The 23,765-nt window shown below is 37.6% G+C and overlaps 1 protein-coding gene across 2 annotated transcripts in view; it reads left to right on the forward strand.

The window, feature by feature from the left end:
- Positions 1 to 23,765, forward strand: part of LOC127454616 (calcium-transporting ATPase type 2C member 1) — a 49,862-nt gene that overhangs the window by 16,246 nt on the left and 9,851 nt on the right. For both annotated transcript variants that reach the window (XM_051721935.1, XM_051721936.1), the window contains 21 exons: positions 1,097 to 1,186; positions 1,281 to 1,316; positions 3,503 to 3,564; positions 4,899 to 5,007; positions 6,502 to 6,657; positions 7,048 to 7,116; positions 7,225 to 7,300; positions 7,437 to 7,503; positions 7,620 to 7,744; positions 10,234 to 10,331; positions 11,353 to 11,448; positions 11,540 to 11,629; positions 13,127 to 13,231; positions 15,481 to 15,637; positions 16,350 to 16,520; positions 19,266 to 19,363; positions 20,270 to 20,320; positions 20,690 to 20,856; positions 20,958 to 21,026; positions 21,695 to 21,811; positions 21,974 to 22,121. In XM_051721935.1, the coding sequence (XP_051577895.1) occupies positions 1,097 to 1,186; positions 1,281 to 1,316; positions 3,503 to 3,564; positions 4,899 to 5,007; positions 6,502 to 6,657; positions 7,048 to 7,116; positions 7,225 to 7,300; positions 7,437 to 7,503; positions 7,620 to 7,744; positions 10,234 to 10,331; positions 11,353 to 11,448; positions 11,540 to 11,629; positions 13,127 to 13,231; positions 15,481 to 15,637; positions 16,350 to 16,520; positions 19,266 to 19,363; positions 20,270 to 20,320; positions 20,690 to 20,856; positions 20,958 to 21,026; positions 21,695 to 21,811; positions 21,974 to 22,121 (2,157 nt within the window). The remainder of the gene's footprint in view (positions 1 to 1,096; positions 1,187 to 1,280; positions 1,317 to 3,502; positions 3,565 to 4,898; positions 5,008 to 6,501; positions 6,658 to 7,047; positions 7,117 to 7,224; positions 7,301 to 7,436; positions 7,504 to 7,619; positions 7,745 to 10,233; positions 10,332 to 11,352; positions 11,449 to 11,539; positions 11,630 to 13,126; positions 13,232 to 15,480; positions 15,638 to 16,349; positions 16,521 to 19,265; positions 19,364 to 20,269; positions 20,321 to 20,689; positions 20,857 to 20,957; positions 21,027 to 21,694; positions 21,812 to 21,973; positions 22,122 to 23,765) is intronic.

The raw sequence follows: 23,765 nt of genomic DNA on the forward strand, positions 1-23,765 counted from the left end.
TCTGCGTTTTTATTTATTTAATTTTTTTTGAGTATCAGCATAATGGCATGCATGTAAACACACTTATTGTTTCCAAGTAGATTTAAAATATCTAAAGCTAAAAGTAAAATACAGTGAATATTAGTGAATTTTACACAGTTTGTTACTAAATGAACATAAGACATATTTAATAACATTTATTTATATGCAAAAATGAAACAATTCATAGTAATAAACAGAAATATTTACTTACATTTTTACAAAAAATATTGAAAGCTTATAAATTGGGGTGGGATTTCCATGAACGTGTGTGATGATGCAAATAAACCATTGAATCAGTGTTTAGAACCAGTTCGTAAAAACTGATTAATGTAATGAATTGAATTTCCTAACGCATCAGAGATGCTTAATGCTACTCGACTCAGAGCGGGCGCGAAACTGGCCTGCTTTTACAGCCTTTATGAAACTTAATGGCTAAAAAAAGCGTTTTAAGGTTGTCACGTCATTGACTGATAATAACATTGATAACAGTTCTGTTTCACTAATTTGAGTCATGCAGTTTTCCAAGAGTTGTAATTCTATGGATTGCAACATTGTAACCAAACAATTTTTTTTTGGTCATATTGTGTCTAAAATGTCAGTTACTCTACATATATTTTCTTGTTTATAGAACTGTTATATAAAAGGAATATAACACTCTGTCCTGCTGTTGCACTCCTGCTTGTTTGATATTGCTTAAATCTATTGTAAATATTTGCTATCACCCAGCCCAAGGTATCAAAACATTGATTTCTTGGAACAGTCCATTACTTTTGAGTATTGTGGGCTGATACCGTATATCCGCTTGGGCTTTGGCTCCTTGACATTTGTAGAGACGGTAAATAAATTTTTTGTATATCTGAAAAAGCACACTATAAGACAAAGATCAATAACTCTTATCGCATGGTAAGGCTATCGTGTATTGCTAATAGTGATTAGTCTACTTCAACTCTAGAGGCAGATAAATCAAGTCCTTCACCTTGTGATATTGGCCACAATGGACTTATTAGAAACATTAAGCTCCCTCATGCAGTCTTTCTCCCTCTGAGATTTCCACTTTCTTCCTCCTGTTTTCTAGTTTAAAGACCCTCTCATCTTGTTGCTGCTGGCTTCCGCTGTAATCAGTGTGTTGATGCGACAGTTTGACGATGCTGTCAGTATCACCGTGGTAAGTTTCTCCTGATCATCTCCTCTCTCACATTTTTTGCCTCCATAAAACTGTGGATCAGTCCGCTTAACTCTTTTATCTTTATTTTTTGCAGGCCATTATTATTGTTGTTACAGTTGCCTTTGTACAGGTAAGACCAACAGATTACACTGATCACATCACTCAAATGAAGCTGTAGACCCTTAGTCAGAATAGATGGCTAATTTAAGTTGACATGAACAACAACGAGGCTTTGATATATACAAAGTATTGTTATTGTTGCAGTGTTCTTTATGTACTTTTAAGTTTTAATTTATTGAAGTTGATTTTAAGTTGACTATATACTGTATGTTCAGTGAACATCAAAAAACATTGTTTGTCTCTCAGAAGGCTGCATGCTTTTTGTTTAAACTATCCCTATAAGTTGCAAGGACTGCAGGACTTAATATTTTATATGTTCACTTCTCAAGGCTGTTTTTGTTTAAAAGGTCAAAGTAAAATGTAAAAAGACTTAAGACTTAAATAAATGGTTAACATAGACATGATTTCAGGCACTTTTATATTAATTTAACAATGCATTTGGTGAATTGGTAACAGTTCTCTGAAGTCCTGTGAAGAAAAATGAGAAGCAGTGAGTTGTACCTTTACACCTGCTTAATCATGCGATTATCTAATCAGCCAATCATGAGGCAGCAGTGCAATGCATAAAATCATTCAGATATGGGTCAGGAGCCATACATACTCTAACCATCAGAATGGGGGGAAAAAATTTGATCTCAATGATTTCGACAGTGGCATGATAGTTGGTGCCAGATGGGCTGGTTTGAGTATTTCTGTAACTGCTGATCTCCTGGGACGCACAACAGTGTCTAGACTTTACTCAGAATGGTGCCAAAAGCAAAAAACACCCAGTGAGCGGCGGTTCTGGGGACAGAAACACCTTGTTGATGAGAGAGGTCAACGGAGAATGGCCAGACTGGTTTGAGCTGACAAAGGCTATGGTAACTCAGATAACCACTTTGTATAATTGTAGTGAGAAGAATAGAATCTCAGAATGCACAAAACATCGAACCTTGAGGTGGATGTGCTACAACAGCTGAAGACCACATCGGGTTCCACTTCTGTCAACCAAGAACAGAAAGCTGAGGCTGCAGTGGGCACAGGCTTACTAAAACTGGACAGTTGAAGACTGGAAAAATGTAGCCTGGTCTGATGAATCTCGATTTCTGCTGAGACGCACAGATGATGGGGTCAGAATTTGGAGCCAACAGCATGAATCCATGGACCCAATCTGCCTTGTGTCAACAGTCCAGGCTGGTGGTTGTGGTTTAATGGTGTGGGGAATGTTTTCTTGGCACACTTTGGGCCCGTTTATACCAATCGGTCATCGCTTGAATGCCACAGACTATTTGAGTATTGTTGCTGATGTGCATCCCTTCATGGCCACAATTTAACCATCTCCTAATGGCTACTTCCAGCATGATATTACGCCATGTCACAAAGTAAATGTTGTCTCAAACTGTTTTCGGAATATGACAATGAGTTCGCTGTTCTTCAGTGGCCTTCCCAGTCACCGGATCTGAATCCAATAGAACACCTTTGGAATGTGGCAGAACAGGAGATTTGCAGCATGAACGTGCTGCTGTCAAATCTGCAGAAATTGCATGATGCACTCATGTCAACATGGACCAGAATCTCAAAGGAACGTTCCACCTTGTGGATTCCATGCCATGAAGAATTGAGGCTGTTTTAAGAGCAAATGGAGGCCCTACCCAGTATAAGTATAGTGTTCCTAATAAAGTGCTTAGTGAGTGTGTATTATAGTTTTGAACACCAAAAATAAAGAATCACAATTATATCGTACTGTGACCTAGATATCAATATAATATCATATCACCAGTTACCTTGTGATTCCCACCTCTAGAAAACATGGATTTTGAAAATTAGATATCACCTACAATCAAGCCATATTGACCTTGGTTTTGTTTGCATTTACTAATGTTTGCAGGCCATGTCCACTTTTTAGTTCGAAAAAATTAGATTTTGCTACGTTTACGCATCTTATCCACACTGGAACAGCTTTTTTCTCCACTAAAAAACAAAGACCTAGTCTCTAATACCGCATGCTTTGTGGAAAAACAAATTTTTTATTGTGGACCTGACCTAAATATGGCATCTATTCTGACAAAAGTTTATAGTTTTGTTCCTTCTGATGGTCAGAGGGACTTAGAGGTGATTTTTGGTTTTTGGAAAAGTCTCTTGGATTAATGGGATGTACTGAGAGTGTATTTAAGTATGGTGGACATTTACTATAAATTCCGTTCTGTTTCATATCAGGAATACCGCTCAGAAAAATCCCTGGAGGAGCTGGGAAAACTTGTGCCTCCAGAATGCCACTGGTGAGCTTTCATTCCTTTTTTCGTTCTTGCTTTTATTTAATTAATATTCTCTTTCTCTCTTCTTTTCTTTGTCTGCTACATTAATAATGAGAAATTTTAGAAGCCATCTGCATGTGGGTGTAAGGTTTTGATGTCCTAGGTGTATCCTCCAAAGCTTTACACCCATCAAATGCATAAAAGACAGACTTTCAGATGATATATGGAGAGAGTGAGAATGAGAGGCTTGATTACCACTTCAAACACATAAAGCCTAATATTTGAACTTCAAAACCAGGCCGTGCCACAGCCTTGAGACCTGTCCCCAAAACACACCTGCAGAGCACCCTCAGCTCACACCACTGTATGTTCCCCTGCTTTTCTCTGTCATCTCCTGTCTTTTCCCTGAATACCTTAGCAACGGCATAATAACTAGAGGTAGACCGATATATCGGGTTTCCGATTCATCTGTGTTGATAGTTACATTTTGGAATGGATATTGTCAGTTTACAGCAAAACAGCTGCCTCCAGAGGTAAAATAAAAAGAATCACTGACACAGTGATTTGCTCTAGCTAAATCTTTCATCAATGATATTCATCCATATTTTTACAAGTCTCCATCATTTCAAAATAAGAGTCCTCTGCATTGTTTTTTGTTAAGTCCTGAATTATGCACCAAATCTTAATTTTATTCTGAATTGTTTTTAGGATTGTGTTGAACAATAAACTGCATCTGGTATTTTATTTATTTTGGATTCATATAGCTATAGCTGTCTGTGCTATACTATATGTCTGTGCCCATTATAGTAAGGAAAGACTAAGATTAAAAAATAAAAAAAATCCATAAATCAATTTTAAAAACTATCGGCCGATGTATCGGTTCTCTGCCTTTTCCACCACCTTAGTTATTGTTATCGGCAAAGTCCACTATCGATTGCATTGTGGTAGGCAAAGCATTTTATAAGAGCTTCCATTCTAAATCTTTTCCTGCCATTTTAGAAAAGCTTTGCTTTGTGCCTCATAACATCATGTAACCGTGTTAAAGCCACTTTGGTGCACAGCCTTTCATGGCTTATTGCTGTAATCAATAAAGCATTTCACCCAGCAATAATTTTTTTCAAATTTTTTTACTCAAATTCTGTTGGTATTAGGTTGGTGTGTGAATGTTTTCAATTTAAATGGTGCCGAGACTGTTGTAGGCACATTCACTAAACTGTTTGACCTATGAATCTCAAGGTCTGTCTGTTCACATGGCTCCACTGACCTAATTTTAATCATTCAATACTCAACCTTTTTTTTTTTTGTCCTTTTGTTGCACTCTCTATCCGGCTGTCCATCTCCTGTCCGTCTCCCTCCAGTGTTCGAGAAGGACATCTGGAACACCTTCTGGCACGAGAGCTTGTCCCAGGAGACACCGTCTGTCTGTCTGTGGGAGAGAGAGTCCCGGCCGACCTGCGCCTGTTCGAGGTGTGAACTGATATTGACGCATAGTAAAATCTCTCCTCTCTTTCTCTCTCTGTCTGTCTTTTTCATACACTTATTACTACCAGATTTTTGTTAATCTGACAAATTGCAGTCCAATTGCTGATTCTGAATGTAATGTTCTTATGTACCCTAAACTCTGAATTCCAATGAAATTTACAGACTGAGTGTGACTGAATCAAATGGGACATGTTCTTGAGTTCAAAATGGCTAGATTGAGTGCAACAGAATGGAACTGACCACAGGGGTCTCGAGATTCAGTTTTAAAAGCTTTTTTTTTACTTGGCTCCATGTCATGATGTAAGATGGTGTAAAATACAGAGATAGGTGACACAGTGGCCGAAGGCATCCATCTAAGGCATGAGTACATAGTCACAGACTAACTAATTAAAAAACTGTGCAGATGGACTGCAAGAATACATCCTGTGTGAGATCCCCCTTAGAAGTTATTTAACTCATACCACCTCAGTGTGTTCTGGCGTCTTTGTGGCATATCAAAAATATGCCAAGAAGCTCACACGATTCCTCCTCCAATAACTAGTCACGTTTGAAAGAGAGTAGGTAGGAAAGATTGATTGGATAGTTACACAAGGTACAGTACTGTGCAAAAATTTTTGGCACTTAAGATGTTTCACAAAAACGTTTGTCTTAAGATGGTTATTTATATCTTCAGCTTTAGTGTGTCAATAGGCAAAATACATTTTAGACTCCCAAACATTATTTTTGCAAATAGAAAAGATTAGAATAGAAGAACAGGGTGCTCTGCAAGAGATGGCATTGCCCCCACAGAGCCCCCCACTGAATATTGAGTCAGTCTGGGATTACATAAAGAGACAGAAGCAATTGAGACAGCCTAAATAAATAGAAGAACTGTGGTGAATTCTCCAAGAAGCTTGGAACATCCTATCTGCCAACAACCAAGAAAAACTGTGTCCAGGTGTACCTAGGAGAATTGGTGCTGTTTTGAAGGCAAAGGTTGTCACACCAATATTGATTTAGCTTTTTTTATGTTTACTAAACTTTGGATGATGGTAATTGAAAAATGAAAACTAATTATGGGATTATTTTTGAAAACATCCTCACTATGTAACATTTTTCACAAGTGCCTAAAACATTTGCACAGTACTGTATATTTTAAATCTGTTTATGAAAAATGTGTGAAAATGAATTACTTGAGATCTGCACTAACACTTTCAATTGGATAGTAAATTCATTCAAGCCGAGGCCAATCAGATTATGTTTTCCAATTGAGGTGTTTACATGAAAGTTTTTCATTCCAATTGAGCTATCGGATTATTACTGGATTATGGTGCATGTACACATGGCTAAAGTGACAGCCAAACTCACATTAAAGAACAATATGTGCTGGTGAAGTTTACTCATTAGTCTTAAATGGCAGAGGTTCTTGTGCCTGTGTCCTGAAATAGCAGCAACATTCTAATGACCTTTTAGTGAAGATGACCGCTCTCTGCCCTTTAGGCGGTGGATCTGACGGTTGACGAGTCCAGCCTGACAGGAGAAACCGCCCCCTGCACCAAGACCTCCGCCCCACAGCCAGCTGCCACCAATGGCGATATCACATCCCGAAGTAACATTGCCTTCATGGGTACCCTGGTGCGATGTGGGAAGGCCAAGGTACTGCTACGATCTGATACTTAACAATTTCTAGATTTAGGGGTTAAAAAATGGATAATTGACATTTCAGGTCAATTATTGTGCTGAAACCATTTTAACTGAATTTTAAATAAAATTTCACAAACAACGAAAGTTTTATTTCATAGTATTATTGTGTATCAAACTTTAATGAATGTATTACTAAAATTGTGAAGCTTAAAATGACGAAGAACAGAATTCCTCCAAAAACTCCACGCCCATCAAGAAAGAATGGAAACGTCCTTCATTCACAAAATTCTACACATCCTTGCTTTTTTTTTTTTTTTTTGTGTTTTTTTTTTTATACTGCCAAAAAAGAGATAAAATAAATGGTTTCACCACATTTTTAATAAGCTTGCTTTTAAATTGCAGGGCATTGTCATCGGTACTGGAGAAAATTCTGAATTTGGTGAGGTTTTTAAGATGATGCAAGCAGAGGAGGTAATCATGCATAAATTGTAAAACGGAGACATTTAAAATACAAAAGATTGATGTCGCAGTGAAAATGACTTTGTTTCATATCTAAGACTTTTTTTGTTTTTCAAATAGGCTCCCAAAACCCCCTTACAGAAAAGCATGGATTTGCTGGGAAAACAACTCTCCCTCTATTCCTTCGGGATTATTGGTAAACATTGTTATGATTGTCTAATTAACATTCATCACACTTTCATGAGTTACTGATGCATAGCATCTGATTAAATATGCAAACCCTAATTTCTGCTCTTCTGCTATGATGGCACTAACATACTTCCAATTTTCAGGGGTGATCATGATGGTTGGATGGCTTCAGGGGAAGAACATACTAGACATGTTCACAATAGGTGTTAGGTATGTTGTAATACAATCAGTCCAGCACAGAAACAGATGTTTCTGAGAGGTATGTGACTTGATGTGTAGTGCAGTTTTTGGTCTTTTATGTCTTGCGTCATTGGCTCTCTCCTCAGCTTGGCCGTGGCAGCTATCCCAGAGGGCCTCCCCATCGTGGTGACAGTCACTCTGGCCCTGGGAGTGATGAGGATGGTAAAGAAACGGGCGATCATCAAGAAGCTGCCCATAGTTGAGACACTGGGTACGCCCCCCCCCTCCTCATTGTCAAATCTGTTTGTTTGTTTGTGCCTCTATTGACAAGCACTCAATTATAAGATCATTCTTCTTGGCAGTTGTAGCTATGATCCTGATACTTCGTTCTCAAACAAACTCACAACAACTCAAGAAGTTGATTCTTAAGAACGTGGTGGAAGCGCTTGTAGTTGTTTTGCACTTGTTTGTGCAGAACGGGATAACATTTTGTAATTTTTTTTTGTGTTCACGTTGCTTAAGAGAGCATTTTGTTGTTGCTTTCAAAAGAAGTGGCAATTTACCAGACATCACCTTTACAGCTTGACATTTTTTCCGCAAATCATACTGTAATCAATTAAAAACAAAGACAAGCAGTAAATGGTCTTTGATGCATTGCTTCCACATTGGTTTAATGTTTCAGGAAACTGAACAGTCAGCTTAGGTGCAAAGACCTTGTGCAGTTCCCTCTTGTTTGTCAACTCAAAGGAGGGCAAAAATTTCACTTTGGTGTTTTCTCTCATCAGTGGCATTACATAATCATCCGTCATTTGAGAATCGGTCAGCCCACAGAGTCAGATGACCAGCCACAGTCACACTGAACATGCATAATATAAATGCAGAGTAGAGACATTAATTCAGACAGAGGAATTTGTATTGCTTTGGTTAGAACCATTACCCACCACACAATTAACTTGATGATTAACGTTTTTTTTTTAGTTTTTGATTTTTTACTAAGAATGAAACTACACTTTTGCCAAGTAAATTTAAGCACAAAGTACAAGAAGCTGTGTTATATTGTGAATGTAGTCACTGCTAATGTGCATTGCTACCAGTTCAGCCATGTGAAAAATATATATATATATATATTCACACATACATATACACACACTGGCGGCCAAAAGTTTGGAATAATGTACAGATTTTGCTGTTTCGGAAGGAAATTGGTACTTTAATTCACCAAAGTGGCATTCAACTGATCACAAGGTATAGTCACGACATCACTGATGTAAAAAAACAGCACCATCACTATTTGAAAAAAAGTCATTTTTGATCAAATCTAGACAGGCCCCATTTCCAGCAGCCATCACATCAAAACACCTTATCCTTGAATAATCATGCTAAATTGCTAATTTGGTACTAGAAAATCACTTGCCATTATGTCAAACACAATTGAAAGCTATTTGGTTCGTTAAATGAAGCTTAACATTGTCTTTGTGTTTGTTTTTGAGTTGCGACAGTATGCAATATACTGGCATGTCTTAAGATCAATATTAGGTCAAAAATGGCAAAAAAGAAACAGCTTTCTCTAGAAACTCATCATTCAATAATTGTTTTGAGGAATGAAGGGTATACAATGCTTGAAATTGCCAAAAAACTGAAGATTTCATACAAAGGTGTACACTACAGTCTTCAAAGACAAAGGACAACTGTCTCTAACAAGGACAGAAAGAGATGTGGAAGGCCAGATGTACAACTAAACAAGAGGATAAGTACATCAGAGTCTCTAGTTTGAGAAATAGATGCCTCACATGTCCTCAGCTGACAGCTTCATTGAATTCTACCCGCTCAACACCAGTTTCATGTACAACAGTAAAGAGAAGACTCAGGGTTGCAGGCCTTATGGGAAGAATTGCAAAGAAAAAGCCACTTTTGAAACAGAAAAACAAAAAGAAAAGGTTAGAGTGGGCAAAGAAACACAGACATTGGACAACAGATAATTGGAAAAGAGTGTTATGGATCTTAACCCCATTGAGCTTTTGTTGGATCAGCTAGACTGTAAGGTGCGTGAGAAGTGCCCAACAAGACAGCCACATCTATGGCAAGTGCTACAGGAAGTGTGGGGTGAAATGTCACCTGATTATCTGGACAAATTGACAGCTAGAATGCCAAGGATCTGCAAAACTGTCATTGCTGCACATGGAGGATTTTTTGATAAACTCTTTGAAGTAGTTTAAGAAGTTCTGAAAAAAAAAAAAAAAAAAATCAAATTGTAATAGTAATTTTTCTGATTATTAATGTTCTGACTATACATTGTGATCAGTTGAATGCCACTTTGGTGAATAAAAGTACCAATTTCTTTCCATAAGAGCAAAATCTGGACATTATTCCAAACTTTTGGCCACCTGTGTGTGTGTGTATATACAGTATATTAGGGCTGGGAAATTTAACACATTAATTTCTGTGGTTAATAGTTGACCGTTTAATGTGTTAAAAAAATTCATGCAATTAATGCAGTGTCTGTTTTTCTTTACCATGAATAATCTTGATCAATCACAGGAAACTGTGTGATTTGATTAAAAAAAATAAAAATGTTTTAATCGATTCATAGCCCTAAAATACACTGTATAAATACATGTACACAAACTGTGCTGCTGCTTTTCTCAAAGCTTTTCTCTCTATTCATACTTGCAGTCTTGAGAAATGTCACTAATTTCATGGAAATGTACAAAGAACTTCCTTGTTTGTTTATAATAACCTGAAAAAACTTTCCCTCCCCAGGCTGCTGTAATGTCATCTGCTCAGATAAGACAGGCACTCTTACTAAGAATGAGATGACAGTCACTCACCTGTTTACCTCTGATGGACAGCACGCTGAGGTAAGGGCCCCGAAACCCATAGGAGACATGCAGATGACTTCATACATACTCACTTTGAAGAAATATTTCAGCCCAAATGCCATCATGTAGAGTCAAAGTTCATTTTTCCTTAAGCCGTCTCTATCATCAGTCCTGAGTATCTGAAGAGAATGCTTGTAGTTTTCTCTCTGAGGAACAGGAGTGTCTCAGTGGCCTGATGATATTGGTACAGTGTCCTGAATTCATTGCCGTGCCGTCGGCCTGCTCTAATAAATCGTAGATCGAGTCTCTCTCACTATTTTAACTTGGCTACTAGGTCACTTCTACCTTGGTCTATTACATCATGCTTTATTTCACATCCCCGTGGGCTGCTTCTAACAAAATGATGCCAAAAGACTGCTAAAAAGACATCAAGCAGCTGTGTTGTGTGGTTAAGTGATTCTTAGCTGGTTTTGCTTCAGGACTCAGATTTTAAACCTAGTTGCGACCTTAAAGTGGCATCCTTAAAATCAAACATTTGATGGTTTCATGATCTCAGCATCCAATAATTTACTGCACAAAACACATTGTGATCAACATAAACCATGTTTGCCCTCATTGTGAATGAATCTGTATTTCTGCACTAAAATGTAGTTGTTTGATTTGATGCCTTTTCATGTCAATTTCAAAATATGTAGGAAACGTTTTCCTCTCCCTTTGAAAAGTTGATTTGATTTTTAGTATATTTTGCTACCCTAACTAAGCACTATTATGCTGTATGGTTAGTTAAGCTTATAGAAAGATAGCATTTCATTAATTGCAGGTTTTTTTTTTTTTTACATTGCTGTCCATGTCCCAATCAGAACAGACCTACAACCCATCTTAACTATGCATGAATATGTACTGTAGTTAGTTGCAGTTTATATATTTGCATGTAGCATTTTTTTCCCCTGCTGTCTGCAGCCCTGTCGAAACAGACCTGCAAGCCATTTTGGGTCACGAATCACTGGTATAGTGTGTTTATGTATGTCAGTGCCCTTGACCTGATTTGCTTCTTTCACAGGTCACCGGCGTTGGGTACAACAATGCTGGTGAGGTGTTGCTGGATGGTGAAATGGTGCATGGCTTCTCCAACACTTCCATCAGCAAGATTGTAGAGGTGAGGTTGAGCAGACTATTGTGGAACACAGCGCTGTAAGGGTACTTAACTTGCAGTGACATATTCACAGTGTGCCTTTAAAATCCCACAGGCTGGCTGTGTGTGCAATGATGCAGTGATCAGGAACAACACTCTGATGGGACGTCCCACCGAGGGTGCCCTCATTGCCCTTGCTATGAAGGTATTGCATGACCTGCTAATAACTGCAGTCTCTGCTAGATTATTATAGATTTGAATTTTATTTTTTGTTTTTCCTTTCAATTTAGTTTAATGTTCACTCTGACTTAGATTAAGTTTATTTTTGTCTTTTCAGTGTTTTTAGTTTTATTTATGTTTGTTTTTCAGTATATATTTTTAGTTTTCAGTAGGTTTCAAATTTTCTAATATACTTTGTGTCAAAATTGGAATTATTTTGTGGCCATTTTTTACTTTAATTTTGCAGTAAATATATTAAATAAATATACTGTGTATTTGAATATATTTTAGTTTAGTTTCAGTTTTTCCAATATGTTAAGTTTGTATTTTTATTTTATTAACAAAAATGTTCATTTAGTTTTAATGTTTTAATTTAACACTGGGTCTCAGGAGGGCCTGGGTAGCTTAGTGGTAAAAGACGTTGGCTACCACCTCTGGAGTTCGCTAGTTTGAATCCCAGGGCGTGCTGAGTGACTCCAGCCAGGTCTCCTAAGCAACCAAATTGGCCTGGTTGCTAGGGAGGGTTGAGTCACATGGGGTAACCTCCTTGTGGTCTCTATAATGTGGTTCGTTCTCGGTGGGGCACGTGGTGAGTTGAGCGTGGATGCCGTGGTGGATGGCGTGAAGCCTCTACACGTGCTATGTCTCCGTGGCAACGCACTCAACAAGTGTGATAAGATGCGCGGGTTGACGGTCTCGGATGCGGAGGCAGCTGTGATTCGTCCTCTGCCACCCAGACTGAGGCGCATCACCACGCGACCATGAGGACTTAATAATAATCTGGGATAATGGTGCTGTCTGTCACCTTATGTCACCTCATTTTGGCAAACAGACTGAATTGGTTTTACATGCTAATTAAGATGAACAGACATGCTTCCATACACCATAGAACAGGTTACTGTAGCAACAGCATCTCCCTCGAGAGTCCTGGTTGTGTAAATGTCTGGTACACTAATAACGTTGTTGTCAGCACCAGGGACGCTTACATGGGATTAAACTGAGAGAACTGATTTAAAGCCCCAAGGGAAAAAATAAAAACTAAATTTTTACAATTTTTGAAGAAAGAGTGGTGCGAGCCCATGCAAAACTCACTTCCACGATGCTGTTGTGTTGCTAGGGGCTTTTGGTTGTTTGCTAGGTGTTTGCTTACAAAGGAGCTCAGTTTCTGTGATGTTCTGGGACCAGTTAAGGCTTGGGTCCGTTCATTGTAAGTCTGCTGGTTTAATTTCCCTGTTTATCATCCGCCATTTAAAAAAATCGTCCATCTAATCCCTTAGAGAAGTAATGGTACACCTTTCCTCAACAAGCCACATGGTTTGACTTAATTTGACCACTCAGAGTTCCTTTATGGGGCCAGATCCGATCAGTCTCTTGTAAAGATTGGATTTTCTGTATATTTTACAGGGTTCGAGGGGGCAGAGAATGTTTATCACTGTGTTCATTCTAACAGAGCACTTGTGCATTTGTTTTCTGTTATCGACAGATGGGTTTGGAGGGTTTGCAGCAGGAGTTTGTGCGATTGGAAGAGATTCCCTTCTCCTCAGAGCAGAAATGGATGGCAGTCCGTGTCGTCCATCGCACTCAGCAGGTAAGCCAGTGGTTCTCAACCTTTTTTGATGAACGCCCCCCTACTTCATTCCCTTACCCCAGCCACTGCTGCCCGGAGACTTTGTGTTACCAAAAAAAAAAACTGAAAACAGTATTAAATTTGTATTATTTGCTTAATTTGCTCGATGCAGCTTCGATGCATTGCATAATTTAAAGGTTTGGTAATAAATTTAGAAGGCTTACGCCTCATGAATGTGAGACCAAACCTTGCGTTTCTTAAATTTAAGCAGATAGAGGGCTATATCTGGGGCCTATAAAATGAAAATGCGAAGACAGAAACTAATAATAAAAGTGGTATTGTTATTATATTTCAAAAATAAGTGAAAAGACCAATAATATTGCATATTTTGTCCCACTGAAATGCTCATTCGACAGCATTGATTTTGAGTTGGATGTAGATGTAAATTTACTAGTATCAACAACATTAAGGTTATCAACAACATCTATAAAAAGTAAAAAGTTAACACCTAATTTATGTGACTGAGTTGGACCTCCTTTCATCAGGGTCTTATTGATACAAATGAGTCATCTCTTGGAATTTCTGAAGACAGGCGTTATATTTTTTTGCCTATCTTTTTAGGATTTATACATTTTGTATTTGCCCTTATGAAAATTGAAATGTATTTATTTTTATAGTTTTAACAGTAGTATTTGTTACAAGACCATAGTAAGCACATGGAAGCGTGGATCTTCTTCACTACCGTGGTTAGATGTAACATGATTTCTATAAAACAAATTATGGCATTTTTGTAATTACAAACAGTTGGCCTACTCTAAACACATGTAAAAATAATTACAAAATATGAACATTTAAAAGTTGTAAAAAAATGTATTATATTCCCTCACTCCCCTAATGTAGCCTATGACAAAATTAATAGAGCTAAAGTAGTGATATGTTATGTATTATGAATCTATTTCTGCCTGAAGTACAGTTAGTATTACTGTAGTAAATTCAAGGGTGGTCATGTAGAATTCTTTGCCGAATTCAAATGGCTTAAGCATCTTGCGGCGTGCTTCTCTCTGGTTCTTGCAGTGCCTGCTTTGCGCTTGCGCTGCTCTGTCCATCGAGTCGTATCCACCTACAGAGCCATACAGGTGCTTTAGTGGAGGTTGTAACTTTGCCTGTGTATTTGACGCTGCTAAACCAGATACTTCAGATGCGTTGTTAGACTTCAGAATCAGATGAACTGTGGTATAAATGCATACCATCCCGTATAATGGAGTCTAGATAAACATTTTAATGCAAACAGGAACTTGACAATAGATTTGATTAACATGACTGAAAAACACCCCCCTTTTGTATCCTAACGCCCCCCTCTCTACTAATTTGCTCTCAGTGCCCCCTGGCATCCTTTGAACGACCACTTGGGGGGGCGGTGCCAAAGGTTGAAAGTGATTTACTTTCTCTTAATTAAATCGCATCTAGAATTTTGATGGCACAAATATCCTAAGAAAGGCCCCCGAAAAAAACATGTCTTTGAAAATGGGTAGGCTGTGCCCAAACATTTCCCCACACAATCAGTCACTGTGCTGGCTGTTTATTATTAGTCTAAGTCTCAGGTGGAGCATTGATGACCTTGTGTGTATTGGACACAAAAATGGCAATTACTTTATTAAAATCACAAGCTCCAAACTCATTGTTTGACTTTACACAATTTCTGGGAGTCAGGGTGCACAGGTTTTTAATCAGTCTTTTGGGAAACACATCCATGTTTACAAGGTTCCATTCTGCTACAATTAACACTTCCTTGGAAGAATGTTTTGACAAAAGCTCATTGCATCAATTCATGGAACAATATTTGTAGTTTTTGTAATGTTTTATATTAACTATTATTACAGAGTGATGTCTGTGAAATATTGGTTCTTGTTATTTACAGTATGCATGTACGAAAATTCTGATTGCAATTTTTTTTTTTTAATTACACACATTTTTATATATGTACTTAAGTATTGTCTGTTCTTAGACTTCTGCACCATTATTTGAATGGCATGCCATTTTAAAACATGCCAGTCTAATATTGTGGTGAATCAATGTCAGATTCAGTTGCTCCGTACATGTCAATATGATCTGTGGTTAATCACTTTACATGTCAATCATACAGCCTCTTCCTGTCTAATTGGCTGGTTCTTGTTCGTAATAATCTGTATAGTGTGGACCAGACATTATGCTGTGGCTCTGTGAGACTGATTAGCCTATACCTTTCATTTCCAATCTATCTGGATGTATAGGACAAGCCTGGTGTGTTCTATGTGAAGGGCGCCTACGAGCAGGTCATTCGCTTCTGTACTTCCTACAACAGTAAAGGAGTCAGTCTGCCTCTGAACAATCAGCAGAGAGATCTCTACCAGCAACAAAAGAGCTACATGGGCACTGCGGGTCTCAGAGGTAAAGAACAGCACTGATTTCGTGGCTCTCTTTTATTATAAATTTTTAGGTCACCTCACTTTACCACCTCATTAAGTTTTCCAAATTGTGGCTTAAAGGGATAGTTCACTGACAAAATATAAGTTGAATTATGTATGTATCACTTATTACTTAATTTCTTCCATGGATCACAAAGGGAGATAGGCAGAATGGCAGCCTCAGTCACTATTCACTGTCATTGTATGGGGGGGGAATGCAATGAATGTGAATGGTGACTGAGACTAACATACTGCCTGACATCTCCTTTTGTGTTCCATGCAAGAAAGAATACTGGTCCTACTGGTTTGTAACAACATGAGGGTGAGTAAATGACAATAGATTTGTCATTTTTGGATAAACTATCCCTTAAGGTTTCCAAACTGTGCCTTGACGTCTAACAGAAACTGGCCTGATATAACTGGCCATAATTTTGTTCACTTTTTGTCAGCCCTAACGCTGTGTCATTAATTGCATGTTGGCAATGCTGTACCAGCTTGCAGCTCACCAGAATATGAATTGGCTTGTGTTGATCAGATAAAGTTGTCTCAGAGGACATTGAGGAAGTGCTGTATCATTTTGACATCCCTTTATGTTTGCTTTCATTAATTAAAGGCATTTCATGGAGGACACAATAATATTGAGACAAAACATGCTTTGGCAGTAGCTGATGCTCATGTCCTTTTTTTTCTGGCAGTGTTGGCGTTTGCCTCTGGATCTGAGATGGGCGCTCTCACCTTCCTTGGGCTGGTGGGAATCATTGACCCTCCCAGAGCGGGAGTGAAAGATGCCATTACAACACTGATCAGCTCTGGTGTGGCGGTGAAAATGATCACAGGCGATTCTCAGGAGACTGCAGTATCAATTGGTACGAAGTTCATCTAGGACTGGGAGCAGTATGACTGTATTTACCATGCAAAAAAGTGTCAAACTGTAACAGGCCAAATTTTGATCAAATATTCAAACATTTAGGGAAAAAATGTATAAACATTTTCTAATTTAAAAATGTATCAAACATATAACTATGCATAGCCTACTGTCCTTGTGAAAAAAACTGAGCTCTTTTTAGAAGTTAGCCTTCTGTACTGTGAATTCTTTAGAGACTTCTAAATTTTCCGTGAAAGGATATTACATTGCATGTAGCGTGTTTCTTATGGAAATAGTGTATTCACAACGCAAGTTGCGCAATGCCAATGACGCATATTCTGACTAGCGCGTCATAATAGTTCATGTTCACCTGTTCATTCGCTTCACTGTGCAGATGTAAGTTGTTATATTACATATACGTTGTGGATATATGCTACTATAGTGATTAAAATCATGTATAAATAGAATGCGTTCGAATGAGGTATTTAACCCATTTTGAAGCGGTTTATTTTGCCTGTGTTCAACTCGCGCAGCTCAGGTGGAGAAATCCCCAATTATTAATGGGTTAGATGAATCTATATCTAATATCTTCTGTAGAAGTTTCTTCTCCTTTTCCTATCATGCACTGTTAATATCTTGCAGTATCATTTTTATCTCGTCATATTTTTGACAATAGTATGCTTTAATAAAATAGTTTGATTATCGTCATGATGCGCCTTTTTCGTCTCGTCTTCGTTATCGTTGACGAAATCAAAAAACACTTCGTCATGAGCATTTTCACCAGTGATTTCATTGACTAGGTTAACACTGCATACATTTTATACCACAGTATTCAAATATTTATATATAAATATTTAACTTTATATATATTTTAATACGTTTATTTATGTTAGTTTATTTATATTAGGGCAGTCAGTTGGTTAAAATTTTTAATCAAATTAATTACATGGGAAGCAAGGGGTTTTCTCAGCAAATATTTATGCGATTAATTGGATTAATTAATCACATACATAAATATTTGCTGAGAAAGCCCCTCAAATAACAATTCAATATATAATGATTAAATAATTATAAATAGTTCTATTTAAATAATTATAAATAAAAAAAAAATATATATATATATATATATATATAAAAAATAATACAGAAAATTTAAATGCATTACATTATTTAGGCACACAAGTTAAGCATTAAAAAGACAGTGGCTTTAGAATGCAATATATATTGTTTATTTCCATATTATTGAGCCTATCGTTGGCCTACGGTTCACAGCAATCCATTTTCTTTTTTTTTTCTTTTTATTAAATTCGTCAATCAGTCCAAGATTTATTATGAGGGCTTTTCTAAGGACCCGTCAATGTATACCTGCATCAGACAGATGCTTTTGGAGTCATGAACATACCGTTTTTAGGTCGCTGTGTCAAGTTAAACAAAGTTTGAAACTTAGAAAAACACGTCTTGAGGGGGCCTGGGTAGCTCAGTGGTAAAGACGCTGGCTACCACCCCTGGAGTTCGCTAGTTCGAATCCCAGGGCATGCTGAGTGACTCCAGCCAGGTCTCCTAAGCAAATAAATTGGCCCGGTTGCTAGGGAGGGTAGAGTCACATGAGGTAACCTCCTTGTGATCGCTATAATGTGGTTCGTTCTCGGTGGGGCGCGTGGTGAGTTGAGCGTGGTTGCCACGGTGGATGGCGTGAAGCCAACGCGCTCAACAAGCCACGTGATGAGATGTGCGAGTTGATGATCTCAGATGCGGAGGCAGCTGGGATTGGTCCTCCGCCACCCGGACTGAGGTGAACCACTACGCGACCACGAGGACTTAAAAGCACATTGGGAATTGGGCATTCCAAACTGGGAGAAAAGGGGGAAAAATCCACACAAAAAAGAAAGGAAAAACACGTCTTGAGATCCCTGCCTTCAAATTTGCAATCTATTAAGCTGTGTCTGTATGCAAGAACGTGTTCTTATCTTGTGTTTTCTGTTCTCGGTTAGTGTGGTTTGTTCTCTGTCTGTTTGAGCTGCGCGTTGCTTATACAGTGAGTTTTGCTTACTGCCCCCTGTAGAAAACAGTGGCACTCCATGCTTGAATTGCTTACATGGAAGGAATATTCCTTATTACAGTCTGGAGACATGATTAATTGCATTATTTTTTTATTTGTTTATTTTTATATATAATTAATCACACTGAATTAATGCGTTAAATCGACAGCATTAATTTATATATAAACTATCTATAGAAACCTATAGAAATATAATATAGATATTCAGCTCTGGAAAAAATTAAGAGACCACTGCAAAATTATCGGTTTCTATGGATTTACTATTTATAGGTATGTGTTTGAGTAAAATAAACATTTTTGTTTTATTCTATAAAGTCCTGACAACATTTCTCCCAAATTCCAAATAAAAATATTGTCATTTAGAGCATTTATTTGCAGAAAATGTCAACTTGTCAAAAGAACAAAAAAGTGTTTTCAGATCTCGAATAATGCAAAGAAAACAAGTTCATATTAATTTTTAAGAACACAATACTAATGTTTCAATTTAGGAAGAGTTCAGAAATCAATATTTGTTTTCTAACCGTTTTGGTCATACCCCGCCCACCCTTGCATTCAACCAGAGTCCCTTATCTTTTTTTTTTTTTTTTTTTTTTTTTCATTTTGTATTTTCCTCTGTCATTTCTAGACATGAATTTTTGCTGTGTCTCTGTATTCACTCACTCTTTTAATCTCTTTTTCCCACCACAGCAAGTCGGCTGGGCCTCTACACCAAAGGTTCCCAATCTCTGTCTGGAGATGAAGTCGACCAGATGGACCTCCAGCAGCTCTCTCAGATAGTGCCCAGGGTATGGACAAGCTTTCATACACTCTCAGCTTTGAGTCACTGTAGTCCAAAAGGCCCACAGTCGGACAGTGGACAGATTTCAAGCAGAAGATGATGGGCAAGACATCCCCATAAGATCAGTGTGCATTTGCTGACAAACTGTAACACATCGATTATGTACAGGGCAGGCATATGATGCATCGTCCAATATATTATTATGGGAAATAAATATAAATATTGACTTGTATAGATAAATATAAAAAAAAAAAATGTGATCAACTGTTCTGATAGAATAAACCACACAAATGTTAATGATTAAGTGAAATGTCAAAATTAAGAAGAACATAACCTTCAAAAAATTTGTTCAGTATGCTCTTATAACTTCGCTTTTGTACACATGGAGATGTTTTTGGACACTATGATGAATTATTTCTGTAATGCTATAACTTTTGATTGCTTTGTCTTATCAACACAGTTTTTCACAGATACAGTTGACATGATTGGGAACAAAACAAAAGCAGTTTTTCAGAGCCACCTTTACACCAGAGATATATAATGTAAAATAATAGATAAGAAGTTTCTTAGGCTGAGAGTCTCAGAATGTATCAATCTATATCATTTTTTTTTTTTTTTTTTTTCGAGTTATAAGCCTTTAATTTTGGGTGTGCCACAGAAACAGGAAGTCTTTAAAAAACACCTTCAGAGCTTAAATTAAATGAGATTTAGTTACATCTTACACAAGGGCTGTCTTGTCGCACCTTCTCCTACATGTAGGGAGTCTTATGCTTTCGGCACAAAAGGCTTACAATACCTTGCTTGAATGCATTAGCAGGTAAAATTATATAAATCGGAAACATTTTATTCAGCATTACATTTTGCACTGGATATTAAAATATGTGGCACTGTGATATGTGATTTGTCTCCACAGATAGTGGTATTCTACAGAGCCAGCCCAAGACACAAGTTAAAAATAGTTAAGGTAAGTGTACCAAATACAGTAGAATCTGCGCTTGGCATTATTTAGCCAAGCAGGATATGTTCTTGGAATAACATCCTTGTTGGTCCTCCTAATACAACATTGCTTTCAAGCAAACAGATTTGCGAGATTAGACTAGGTTTAGGGCTGTTGTTTGAACAATATTCTTATCAACCTACTGAATCATTTTCCTCTAATTTTTAGAGTAGGGTTAGGACTGTTTTTTTTTTACTGGAAAGTTGTTCCTGGACCAACAAAAGATATTGATCCAGAAACGGTCACCTGACACCTGCAGTTTTGCAGTGCATTCTTCATTTTGCAGAGCTGAGGAAATTTTCTGTGCAAAATTGAGTGCTTTTTTTCTGGCTTCAGTCCTTACAGAATATCGGTGCAGTTGTTGCCATGACAGGAGATGGTGTTAATGATGCAGTGGCACTGAAGGCAGCGGACATCGGTGTGGCTATGGGTCAGACCGGCACTGATGTCTGCAAGGAGGCAGCAGACATGATCCTTGTGGATGATGATTTTCAAACCATCATGTGAGTTATGGTTTCTGTTCTTAAACTAAGATACGAGCATACTTCTGTTGATGTGACCTTTGAGTTTGCAAATGTCCTCAAGCCTTTGTTTCTTACTGTAGGTCTGCCATTGAAGAGGGGAAAGGGATTTACAACAACATTAAAAACTTTGTGCGCTTTCAGCTGAGCACGTGAGTTGCCAAGCTCTCTTTTCACTCTGATCAGAAAAGAAAAGCTCTCTTGCTCTGTTTTTTTTTTTTTGGAATATTTAGTCTAGATGTTTGTTTGTTTTTTTAGTATTTTTTTAGTTTTGAGGTAATTTAAATGCTAATGTGCTTTAAAAAGTTGACTAAATCACGTTTAAGTAGATGTATTCATTTTAAATGTATTATCTCTCTTCTGGGACCAATTGTGTTGATGTCTTATCTTGCTCAAAGGGGTATATGCAAATTTCTGTCCAATAAAATCCTCCTAAAACCATTACCGTGTAGCAAATAATGGTTTATGCCTGTGATGTAAGCTTAATTCTGTTGTCAGTTTTTTTTCTCAAAGATGAACCCTTTAGGATGTCCTACCCCAACTGTTTCTAAAGGAAATAAATCAACACCGGAATAAAAACTGCACTTGTCAATTGATTTCATGACAGATTCTTTCAAATGATCTCAATAATCCATCAATATGATTGAAATATCTTGGGCTGATATCTATATTTTGAGCCAAAAAAAATTTCATACTGTATCTGATGTGTACACAAAGAACACACTACTTGCACTATACACAAGACACCTACTCAAACCTTGAAGACGAGGTTATGAATAGTTTTGAAATGATCACTGAATATCTCTGCTCGCTTCCTCAGGAGCATTGCTGCTCTCACCCTCATCTCCTTAGCAACGCTTATGAACTTCCCCAACCCTCTGAATGCCATGCAAATCCTCTGGATAAACATCATCATGGATGGACCTCCAGCTCAGAGGTAATATACTGATCACAAACAGATTTATCCAAGGCAGTAACAACCATAGACATGGAGGGGAACTTGTCCCCCCAAAATATTCTGATTATTTGTCGGCTAATAGGGGTTTGTCAATCGTTTATTCTTGAATTATAACATTTAAATTATATGAATTATTCCTAGTTTGGGTGTGGAGCCTGTCGATCGGGATGTGATCAGGAAACCCCCGCGGAATGTACGAGACAGCATCATCACGCGCAGTCTGATAGTGAAAGTCCTCGTGTCATCCTTCATTATCGTGTGCGGAACTTTGTTTGTGTTCTGGAGAGAGGTAAGTAATCTTCTCGTGATGAAGGCCCATTTGTGAACATTTGTGTTCTGTTTTGTTTTTCCATTTGTGTTCTATTTTATATTCAAAACAGAAGGTCATTAGGTAAATCAGTGTTTCCCAACCACTGTGCCGTGGCACAGTAGTGTGCCGTGATAGATTGTCAGGTGTGCTGTGGAAAATGATCAAATTCCACAAAATAAATAAATGCGTGAAAAAAAACATAATTTCAGGAATCCAAACTCCTCACCTTTCGGAGAAATTCACCGTTTTGAAACCATAATCGGTCACTTTTGTGATTGTGAAGAGACATTGAATGTCTCATAATTTCTGTTAATTAAATATTACCTTATCGGTTATGAATATCAGAGACCCCAGTTATTGAACTAATTTAAATTCACCAAGAAAATGCTTAGACCTAAAAATAAACAAGTCCTTTTATTACTTTCTGCTATCAAAGCAGCTGCCAGCTTTTTTTTCTCTCTTCCGAATACGTTTTCAATGTTTATTGTGCACACCTCCCACTTTTTTACATGGCAAACTCATAAAATTGGCCCTCTGTGACACTTTTTGCAACTCTTGTCATGTGGAGGGCAATGCGGCGCTTGACGCTGTCGTTGAACGGAGCTTTGACGCCTCGACTCGCCTCGTGAAATGCGCTTTACAATGATGAAAGAACATTATTGAAACTCAAAATGATTATTATTTGTCTATTATTGTGGTCTTTTCTGATAAAAGCCATGCTCAGCATTTTAAATAGGCTACTGTAGGAAAATGATACCGTAGATCTGCTTTGTGTTTATAATTCTTATACTGAAGTCAGTAGATTTGTAGCCATGCAAGTTTTAATAAAGGAGACGGTAAGGATGTTATTGAAACTCACTATTATTAGACTATTATCCTTGTCTTTTTGGATGAAAAATAATGCTCAGACTGAAGGAAGACTATAGATCTGCTTTGTTCTTTTAATGCTTAAACACTATAAAGTCTCTTGGTAGATTTCGGTCATGAACGACGCAAAATGATTCACTGACTCACTCATAGCACATTAGACGCTCATTTGTCGCCACCTAGAGACATTTCCAGATGGGGTCACTGAACTAAACAGTTAATAAAATTGAACAAATTTGCGAAACAGAAGCAAGCCTCACCAAAATACTCTTTATTTTGCAGCTAATTCAGCACAGACAACTTGAATAAACTTAAATCACTAAAATAGCTGGAATTGGTGCTTTTAGCTTATTCTTTAAAAAAAAATATCCCCAGAAAAAATGTTTGTGGACCAGTGATTGTCTTAACTTTTTCACCCCTCATGAGTTTGCATCCCTGCAATTTGTTGTGGCATTGCAAGAACAAATCTACAAATTAGAAAAGAAGCAAATTATTATATATTTTTTTCATTACCCATTTAGTGCTCTTGCCACCTGTGACCTCACACAGCGTAGCCTACCTATGTGACTTGGTTTTTTTTGTTGTTTTGTTTTGCATAGCCGAATTTCAAACATTACAAGTAAACACGCTACTAAGATGGACAGAAAACATGGACATGTTCTTGTAAAGGAAAAATATTGCCATGGTTAGCCTATGTGGGATAGTGGTGTGCCGTAGAATTTTTTTGTAGTAAAAAGTATGCCGTGGCAGAAAAAA

Source organism: Myxocyprinus asiaticus, chromosome 16 (assembly GCF_019703515.2).
Source record: "Myxocyprinus asiaticus isolate MX2 ecotype Aquarium Trade chromosome 16, UBuf_Myxa_2, whole genome shotgun sequence".
NCBI lineage: Eukaryota > Metazoa > Chordata > Actinopteri > Cypriniformes > Catostomidae > Myxocyprinus > Myxocyprinus asiaticus.